Source organism: Monodon monoceros, unplaced genomic scaffold, assembly GCF_005190385.1.
Source record: "Monodon monoceros isolate NGI ecotype Baffin Bay Population unplaced genomic scaffold, NGI_Narwhal_1 Super_Scaffold_5, whole genome shotgun sequence".
Classification (NCBI taxonomy): Eukaryota; Metazoa; Chordata; class Mammalia; order Artiodactyla; family Monodontidae; genus Monodon; species Monodon monoceros.
Genome location: NW_021703782.1, coordinates 64,566,051 through 64,576,933, shown reverse-complemented (window position 1 = coordinate 64,576,933; position 10,883 = coordinate 64,566,051). Strand labels below are relative to the sequence as shown.

Sequence of the window (10,883 nt, the reverse complement as noted above, 5' to 3'; positions counted from 1 at the left end):
TTTGGGAGAAAATTGAGATTATGTGAAATAAAACACTCCTTAAAAATTAATTATTGCATCCATGTTTGCAATGCTTATGTCACACATAAAAAGGCTTAAGAAGCATTTAAGTGTGGCAGAGGAGAGATTCAAATTAGAATTGGCAGTTATACAGTGAAGGTAATTCTGATAAAGAAAAATAATGTTGAAAAAAGTTAATTGCTAGTGAAGAGATTTTCAAATTATTTTTTATTAGGTAATCGTAATTTCATAACAGCTGTTTGGGTATACAAATATGTATATACAATTTTCTAAACATGTAAATAAAAGGCAGTAGTCTAGTATATCTGCTTGAATTCATATTACTCAAAATATTACCAAAACATTTATTTAAAACATCAGTAAAATTGTTTAACCCATTATAAAAATCTGGGGGTATGTGTACATAAACATTTTTAAGCTTGCTTTACAAAAAAAGAGTGCAATTTCTATCCAAGTGTTCAGAGTGACTTTCAAAAGTGGTTTAAAGGGGGAAAAAAGAAGGTAGCATTGCCTTGTAATACAGCATTAATACTGACTTATACCTTGGGACATTCATGAAAGATCCTTTGTTATCACATATGGTAAAAATATTTAAAAATTAATACTCCATTTCTATGAATAAAACATAGAAAATAAGACTTTATTTTCTTAGATTAACTTGTTACTGTGAAAAGCTGCATTCATTCTGCAGACATTACTGACACCTCACATTATTACTTCAAAAATATTTATGATACTTGAACTTCAAAAGAAAACCCACAAGACCTATTCTCCTCCCAGTACATTCACTGAATGCAGATTTAAGTGAGCACATCTCATTTTGATTGTGCCCTTTATTTGCATACTTTAAAATGACTACAATATAGTACATTTGTATTTTTAACTGGTACCAAAATTAAGATGAATGATCTAGGCAAAACCAGCAGCCTGTACTTCTAGTAACAGTTGTCATATGCAAAAAAAAAAAAAAAAAAAAAAAAAGCCCTGAGTCAGTATTTTTTGCAAAAGTAATGAAAAAGAGTGCTCTGAAGTCATTTTATAACTTATGAAATGGTTAAGACTGTCCAGTATTCATTTGTCTTTTTTTTTTTCATTTTGATTGAAGAGAGGTATGGCTTTGTTTAGTTAATCCGATTCAGATCATTCCTTAATACTCAATTTCATTTAAGTCCTCAGAATATCCTGATGAGTGCTGAGTTATATCTTCCATTTCTGTCAGGAAAGACAAATAGACAATAATAGTTTTCTCTATTTTTACTGCAGAAAATACTTAATTTGCATTCTTATGGTTTGAGACTATTGCAAAATCCCTTTTCAGTCAAACTTATATAATTGTAAAAATATTGTTACCCGCACAGGATCCTGCTTGAAATTTAACATCATCAATGGCAATATCACTTCTTATTGACACTCCCCGAATGGCTTCAAAAATTATCTGAAAAATAATGAAGTTTGAATTTAGAAATAGAGTCATCCTGATGAAACAATGCTGGTCAAGGGCAAATCCAGGCTGTATGGGTCTGGAAGCCTAGATTGTTCTCAGGGGCCCCCTTTCAGGAAAAGAATACAAAATCACCAATTCAAATTTAGGTACAAAAGGGAATATTTATTTGAAATTTAAAGAAATTCACAAAAATTACTGGAGCCTTGGAGATTCAAGTTCCTTTCTTCTGAGACGTTTTTAGGCAATTTCCTAGAAATACCCACCTAGAAATGCCTCCTGGTGGTGACCTGGTTTCCATCCCCACCTGGAACATTCTACTCTTGGTACTCACAGGGCCTATGAGAGTGAGGGGCCCAGAAGCCTAAGCTTCCTTAGGCTCTCCCTAAAGCTACCTTCATACTAGTACTAGGTGGGAGAATTAAAATGATGGATGAGACCCAAGAATGAACAGCAACATATAACAATTAAATTTACCAAAAAGACAATGGGTCACTTATCATGTTAAATACCATAACATCCAAGACACAGCCCAAGAAAAAGAGGAAACCAGTTTCATGACTTTAGATCCTAGAAGAAAATAACTGATCAAATATTCAGGTTCTAAGGAAAATAGATCATATTACCAGCTCTAAGGCTGCTCTGATAATGGTTAATAAACCACCGAATACTCCAGGGAGGCTTGTAGGTAATGAAAATCATCCAGAAGACACATTTGCTCTACTCATTTTTTGAGCAAATCACTCCCCATTGGACTAGCTTATGATTTAAACTAAATCAGAGACTATAAAGTGGATAATTAATAAGCATATGAAACTATCTTGAAATTAATGACTCAAAGAAGCTTTAACGACGGAAATGTTGCAAAATAACATTAATAGAAATTCTAAAGATATGACCCTAAACAAGAATCCAAATAAATGGCAAAAAGAGGAAAAAATGTCCTAACACATCTTGATAGGAAGATATATGAGTGTAGTTAATAAGTGTTTTGGTTTTCTGGACAACAGTAAAATCTGTTTTTTGACCTCCACCTCTGCAATGGAAGTATAATAGGAAAATCACCTGATGGAATTATACCCTGAATTGTCTTCAGTTGGGCCAAACACTTGATTTCATACAATCCTCTCCTTTGAATTTCCTTCATATTTGAGTGATCACCATTTTATAGCATCATGATTGCCCCTTTGTATTATTTCCCTATTTGTATCTGTAGAAATTCTATTAAATAATTGTGGTTATTTTAGAATTAGATAGAAATATTATTTTTTTCTTTCAGTTTAAGTATATTATTTTTTTCAAAAGGTTACTAAGTCATTAGCACATAAATACTTATTGTTGGGACTCCACTACTTGATAAATGGAACATTAGCTATCTTTTGGTCTAGGGGCACCAGGAAAAAAATTACTGAGATTAAGGGTACCATGAATAAGAAAATTTGAAGACCTGGTCTTAGCTCAGTACCCAGCACATAATAATTCCTACTAAATGTTAGGCAGTATAATGAACAATATGAATGATATAAATATTTCATTGAGCTGAGAATTTGTCTAACACTCTCTTTCAATGGTATCAAAATATAAGAAATCAGGGAGGAAAACACCTGAGAGCAGAAGAGGAAAGGTAAGCAAGGAATCCAAAGGAAATAAAATCATTTTGTTTTTTTGATCAATGGTGAGTCAGGTTCTGCTTAGCACTTTAATAAATCCCTTAGGAAAGGACATGATTAAAATTTTGCCACCTAATGCATTTTTTTCTACAAAGAAAAAAGTCTGATGACTGGAATATCATCCAGAGGCCACCCAGGTATTTCCCCTATAGGATAAATCTCAAATGACGGCAGTACTACAGCATTCTAAAAATCACCTACACCTGCCCACCACCACTAGTGATGTACACATTTACTTCTCTAGTTCTGTGCATTTTCCTGATCTCCAGTCTCATAGCCTATTTTTACTTGACACACCCACTTGGATGTCTGATAGACATCAAAAGCTTTGCACATCAAAAACCAAACCAGATCAAACCAACTGTTAATTTCCCTCCTGCACATACCACCCTCACTCCTCCAGATCTGCTCCACCTAAGGTCTTCCTCATCTCAACAAAGAGTGACTCCACTCTAGCAGTTGCTCAGGTCAAAAACTTTGAGGTCATCTTGACTCTTTCTCTCAAACCCCACATTCCACACGGAAGGAAGTGCTGTGGGCTTCTGATGACATCTCACTTCTGCTGCACAGCCCAACCCACCACTCCTACTCCTCTTGCAGGAGCCCCCAGAGTCTACTCCACTGCAGCCTACTGTCCATGTAGTACCTGGAGTGATCGTTTTAAAATATAAATCAGACTGTATTACCTTAAAGCCATCTGATGGTTTCTCATTGCTTTTGGAATAAATTTCAAACTCTACCATGTCACCCAAGGCCTTACATGAGTATTCCCTGATACTTCTTTGACCTCATTACCTGATCAGCTTGACTTATTCTTTTTCATAGCACTTATTAACACCTGATGTTACATTGTATATTTTTGTTTCACATTTTCTACCTCTCTACCACTAAAATGTAAACTAAAAAAGAGTAGGAACTCTATGCTATGTGCATTGCAGTATCCCCGGCACTTAAAAATAGTAAATGGTCAATAAATATTTATTAAAAGGAGATATTTTGGCCTCATACTATAGGATCTCAGTCTGGATGCCTGATGTAGCTATTGAGATTACCAAGTCTGCCATGGTTATAAAGACCAGAGATATTTGGGAGAGAATATATTTTTAGAAACAATAATAGTATCTTTTTATGGTTTGGTACTTTAAAGTTTATAAACCCTTTCACAAGCATAATCTCATTGGACCCTCACTCTAACTCTGGTGATATCAGCACGGCAGGCATTATTACCCCATTTTGAAAATGTATAAACAGTCTCAGAGAGGATAACATTTCTCCAAGATCACTCAGTGCTTGTGGCACCCAGGGCAATGAGTGTATTTTGGGACTTCTATGGTGGGAGGGAATGTAGAACAGTGGCTTAGAGATACAAACTTTGGAACCAGTCAGATCTGGGATTGAGTTCTCACTCTGCCACTGACCAGCTGGAGATTTAGTTTTCCCCATCTTTAAAGAGGAGCTATAATATCATTTGGAAGAACTCATGCACAGCTCTCAGCACTGTAAGTACCTGGCACATAGAAGATGGCCATTTGCACATGAGTGTCTCTGTGTTTTATTAGACACTAGGATGTTTTGGAGAACCTAGTTCATCGTGGTCTCCAGACAGTCCTGAGGGAATCACAAAATCAAGAAGAAAATTCTTTATGGCAGGTTCACATCTGTTCCATTCTGAGCCAAAGGGAATGGTCTGGAACCTTCTTTCCAAATTGAGAGCTGAAAGTCTCTCAGGTCATTCCTCACCTTTGAACTTGAACACCCCAAGATGCCACCCCAGGTGCCTCACTACTTTGTGCTCAAAAATATTTTCAAACAACAAGCCACCTAGCAAGTCTAGTATATGCAAGGACCTGTACCTGGCCCCCAGGTTAGATGCTGGGAAGTCACCTGTTCCATAGAACTCAAATTCTAGAGCTCTTCTGCATCAGCATCATTTGGGGCTTTTTAAAAACATCTGTGCTCAGGCTCCACCTGAGAGACTCAGATTCCTTTCTCCCAATAACAGAGATTCTTCATCTTTAGAGTGCATCAGAATCACCAGGAGGCTTGTTAAAACATAGATTTCAGGGCCCTAATCCCCAGAGTTTCTGGTTCAGTAGTTCTGAGGTGGGGCCTGAGAATGTGTATTTCAGGTGAATTTCATATTAGGTGCATATGCATTTCAGGTGTTGCTGCTGGTCTCAGGACCACACTTTGAGGACATTTGAATAGGGTAGGAGTATGAGTGCCCTGATAGCCTAAAAAATTAATTCATCATCTCTGAATGATGATCAATGATATCAATAAGTTCCTGAGTGATCCATTTTCCTTCTGTAAGCAGATATTAAATCACTATCAAAATTATTCCTGGGGCTTTTTTTCTTTGCTAAAGTTTTAGATAATTTTATCCATGCCGAGATAATGGGCCAACAGTAAATAATGGCACATCTTCCCTCTGTCATTTGTTCTTAGCAATCCAGCACCCTAGATGGCACTGTAACCTGGTCACCTGAGCTTCTGCAATTCATTCCCATTTAGATCTGCAGAAAATTAATTTTGGTTAAGGGCTGGTGTAAAATAATGTCTTTCTTTTGGATACTTCTCCCTTAAATCTTCCTTTAAGATTTGCTTAAACCAAGCGGCCAGTGGTTGAAGTTGAGGGGTGCTGGTCCAGAAGCAAGGATGAGGAGGAAGTAGGGCTTTTAGCTGAAGGTCACACCTGGAATTCTATAGAGCAATTTGAGGAAGAGTCAGGGGTCTGATGATATCTCCCCAGAGCTTTCTGGAGCCTTGGCTCACGGCAGGCAGGTGAAGTCAGTGGCTTTCAGGAGGCTGCTGCTGATTTCTAGACTAACTGGCTGCTCAATCTCACCCATTGGAATTGAAAAGGCTCTTTCTTATTGCTGTCCAGATTCCCTTATAATTGGGATCCTGTAGGATGGAGGTCTTCTACCGCCCGTGAGAAGACCCAAGGGGAGACCCAGGACATAGGATCAAGACTAGTTTCTTCTGCATCAGTGCGGACAGAGGCTTAAAAATTTACTCTGGACCACATACTCTGTTAAATAGAAGCTTACAACAAAAGCCCTTGTGTGTGGCTAATGATGAGTGAAAGATGCAGCTGCAACAACTAATTAGGTAACACCATGTTTAGAAGAAAGAGAGACTCTGTTTTGGAGGTTTGCAGGATACACAGAATATACTTGACACTCAGAATGCACCAAGACAAAAATAGATACACTTTCATCACTGAGTTGCAAAAATCACTTTATGCATAAATACCCAAAGCTTTCTCTTTCTGCCTGATTTCCCATTCACTGCTTAGGTTCAGTCAATATAGACTAATTAGTTTTACTCTTAAACACGTACTGCCTTTATCTATGACCCTGAAAAAGAACAAAACATTCTTGATGGTAGCAAGAAAAAGAAAGAGCATCAGAAGGTTAAAGGAACATTTCCCATCACTTGATTCTTATCTCTTTTGGCTTACCTGGTGTCGCCTCTCACAGGTGTATTCAATCAGCACTCGTAGCCAGGAGATGCTCTGCTCACCTCTTCTTCTCCATAAGAGGAACTCTTCACTGCCACCTTCCTTTTTCAAATAAACATTCAGGAGGCCAGTCCCTGCTCCATACATGTGGTAGAAAAAGGTGAAGCAGTGTTTTCCAGTGACTCCTCGTAGAGGCCTGGACAAGAGTCGTGCTTTTTGTCCGTACACCATGTGGGAAGCCTCGATGTACATGTAGTAGCCTTGACAGCAATGCAACGTCAGGTATTGTTAAAAAGGATACTAATTATATTTGCTTCTTTCTCTTATATATACATGTATATTTTTCCAGATTATTTTCCATTATAGGTTATTACAAGATATTAAATATTGTTCCCTGTGTTGTACAGTAAATCCTTGTTGCTTATCTATTTTGTGTATAGCAGTTTGTATCTCTTAATCCCATACTCCTAAGTTATCCCTCCCCTCTTCTTTGTCTTTTGAGTAGTGTTCTTGGAAACAAATCAGAGTCAATGGATGACTTGACTACAGTACTGATAAAGGATTTATAATTTTGGAGAATATGTATAATCCAAGGAGGATAAATATGCTACAAAATTTAGACCATCAAAATAAGTGTTTTCATGTAATAATTTATAATTCAGTTTAATATACAGGAGGTAATAAATATACTAGTATTGTGCCACTGAGGTGGCAATTAACATATCAGAATTTATCCTACTAATTCGTGGACAATACTCTGAGCTTCTATACACTGGTTTAGGGGAATAGTCGGGTAGATCTGGGTTCAAGTCTTGGCTCTAACATTTGTTGTCTGTGTGACTGTGGTCTAATGGATTATCCTCTCTGAACCTATTTTCAATTTAAAAATAAGGATTAATAAACCTGTGCTACAGAGGTGTGAGAATTAAATAATGTGTGTGACATATGCTCACATGTAATACATATTCAAATATGAGTTTCCTGTCCTGCCCTCTTTCCTGAGGTTTTCTGTGACACTTCTTGAAAATATAATTATATAATATTTAATATAATTATATATGACATTTTATATATTATATATCTTATACTATATACTGTACATCGTATACATGTTAATTATATAACACTTTACATTTCCATTTTCCTTTCCTAACTTTAGTTTGCTTTCTAATTTACTGGTTTCAGGCAGAAGCAGAATTAGTTCACATGTAAATAAGGCAGTGGTGTGTTGGAGCCTGTTTCCACTGGCTCCCAACAATCAATTGTGTGATTTCTGTTGGTAGGTCCAAATGGCTTCACATTGGTAGTTTGAAATGGGCCATGATGGAAGTATTTACACCACAGAAATGGGACATAACTACAGATCAGCCCTCCCCACAAAATTGAGCTGGTTGGTATTAAATAATTACCATGAAGCTACTGAAACAGGCAATATATTAATAGTAATTTCTAGAATAATACAGCCATAATATAATTCTGTGCACCTGTGGCTCATTTTTTAAAAAGCCTTGCACTCTACATAAGTAGCTCTTAATCTTTGCTCATTTGATGAAAACTTTATATCTCTTCTACCTGAAAAGATATGCACAGGGTTTTGTATGTGATTTCATTGTCTTCTTTGCCAATATTGATTTTTTTACATACACAACGTAAAAATAATTTTTACATAGTGTTATCTATTATTTCACACAGAAGTTAATGGCTGCATTGAGGGAAAAAAAGAGATCCCAAATAATGCACACAAATGAAATGGCTTCTAGAGCATCTTTATAGTTTGAAGTTTAATCAATGAGGTCCATTCATTTCCCAAAAGGCAGTGCGTGAGATACCCCAACCAAAACTGATCAGAAGCTCCACCTACGCTCCTTCAAGGCACTCCTCCTCTTCCTTTCCCTCATTTCCGTAAAGACCCGAGAATCCTACACGCTGTTAAAAGGGTGGGAGAAAGAGTCCTACCCAATTTGGTCTTATCAAATAGTGAGCACTGTGCAACCCCTTCCCCCAGCGTTTCACTCAGTAAAGTTATCACCCTGAAAAACTGGGTGATCAGAGTCATGGGGTGTGGGCTTTGTCAACCAGTCATCCCCATGACCTGCTCTAAAATATTGGGAAAATATTGTCATGTTTCTGGTGTGCTCGCCAATGACATCCTCATTACTAAAACCAGTCGTCAATTTTCAGTCCTGGTCATTCTTGTCATCAGTAGCATTGGACAGAGTAGATCACTCCTGCCTCCTAGAAGGACTTTCTTATCTTGGTCTGTGGGAAGCTGACCTCTCCCGGTTTTCCCCCACCTCACTGCTTACTCCTTTGCTAGTTCACCCTTTCTTCTCTGACTTCTTGACCCTGGAATGCTCCAAGGCCCAGTTTTTGAACTTCTCTATTCTCACTCACTCCTTTGGTGATCTCATCTTGTTTCATGGCTTTAAATGCTCTGTGTTGTCATATCTCAAATTTAAATTTCCAACCTCTTTTCTGAAATCCAGACTTGTTTATTTAAAGTGCCTAGTAGACATCTCCACATATTGTCAAGTAGACATCTCAAACTGAACATGTTCAAAACGAGGCTCCTAACAGCCTTGCCCTAAAGCCTATCCTAACCTTTCTAGTTGACCAGGCCCCAAACCTGGCCATCATATGCCACTCTTCGCCTCCTCTCACTCTTCACGTCCAGACGGTCAGGAATTCCTGTTGGTTCTACCTTCAAAATATGTCCAGAATCCAGTCATTTTTCTCCTCACCACCTCCATTGCTACCCCCTGGTCTGAGCCAGTATCATTTCTCAGGTGGATTAATACAACACTTCCCAACTAGTCTGCTTGCTTTTACCCTTGTTCTCTGCAATCTAATCTCAACATAGCATCCACAGTAAACCCTCTAAAAGAAAAGTTAGATTTTACCATTCCTCTGTTCAAACCCTTCCATTGGCTCAGCATTTCACTCAGAGTGAGAGCTGAATGCCTGAAAATGTTTACGGCCCCATACGATCTCCTGCTCATTCTCTTAGCTCTCTGATTCTACCACCTTTCTCCTCACTCACTCTGGGTTGTGTGGTCACACTGAGTTCTCTACTGTTCCTGGAATACAGTAGGTATACTACCACCTCAGGGCCTTTGTGTGTGCTAAACTCTGCTTAGAATGGCTTTTCTCTCATATAATCTCAGGTCTCACTCTCTCACCTCTAACTCTGCTCAGATATTACCTTTTCTATTAGGCCTATTCTGACTACACCATTTCAAATAGCAATTCCCTTCCTCTGGCACCCCTCTTTCTCTATACCCTAATTTATTATTTTCCACACCATTTAATTGCCTCTTAATATACTGTATGATTTTCCTATTTTTTATGTTTGTCTCCTTCCTCTGGAACACACAAAGGCAAAGATAGTTCCTTGTTTACTTCACTATGCCTCCAGGTCCTAGAACAGTGCCTGGAATGTAGTAGATGCTCAATAAATATTTGTTGAATGAACAAATGAATTTTTTCCACAGCTCTAAGCCACAGACCAGTTTGACCATTTCCAAAGCACATGGCTCTACCAAGGTCCCTCCAGTTGCATGAGGATCTTGGCAATGAGACATGTACTTGAATAGGATGCTCCAAGGCAAAGCTGGAACAAGTCCAAGTTTTGATAAAATTAAAGTCATATCAAAGCAAGTGTTCTCAAGCTAGTTCCACACCATCTGATGTATTTTTTAACCAAACACACATTCTTAACTTCATTATCTTCATTCTTTCACTGGCAATAAAATTGCTACACAAGAAGCACTGGGGTTTTTACACCTTTAGCAATGAGAGGAAATTTTGTTGTTCTTTTCTCTAATATTTCCTAACTTAAGCAAGACTAGATATAAACAAATACAGATACACAAAATCCTTACAGAAGGGTGTATTTAATTTAATTCCATGGAAAATAAAGTCAAAGCGTGAAATGACCACGGTTTCTCACCTACTATGCACAAAGGTATTCCATACTATCCTATACATAAGTTAGTATAGCACAGTGAACTGAAACCCTACTTTAATGCATGTTTAAATTAAAAAATATTTCCTCCAGAAATAATTCTTAGGTAAATAAGAAGAAAGTCAAAGAAAAATAACTTTGGTGCCTGGATTTGGGGCACTCAAAAGCCTACTTGAATCCTAAGAAAAGGACCTTGGCTAAAGATGAAACACTCAATTGTGGGGCGGGGAGGGCTCCTCTGAAAGATGCTGTCACTGGGAAACTGGAAGGTAGAGACTATTTTGGGTCTAAAACATGAAGTCTTTTCAGAGTGGAAAGGAA

At 37.7% G+C, this 10,883-nt stretch overlaps 1 protein-coding gene across 2 annotated transcripts in view; it reads right to left on the bottom strand.

Moving 5' to 3' along the window:
• Positions 1–210: 210 nt before the first annotated feature.
• Positions 211–10,883, bottom strand: part of MAMDC2 (MAM domain containing 2) — a 165,852-nt gene continuing 155,179 nt past the window's right edge. For both annotated transcript variants that reach the window (XR_003790805.1, XM_029202966.1), the window contains exons 12-14: positions 6,599–6,858; positions 1,372–1,456; positions 211–1,233 (exon numbers count right to left, since the gene is read on the bottom strand). Coding sequence is in view for 1 of the 2 variants with exons in the window: in XM_029202966.1 (XP_029058799.1) it covers positions 1,169–1,233; positions 1,372–1,456; positions 6,599–6,858 (410 nt within the window). In the remaining variant the exon portion in view is untranslated. The remainder of the gene's footprint in view (positions 1,234–1,371; positions 1,457–6,598; positions 6,859–10,883) is intronic.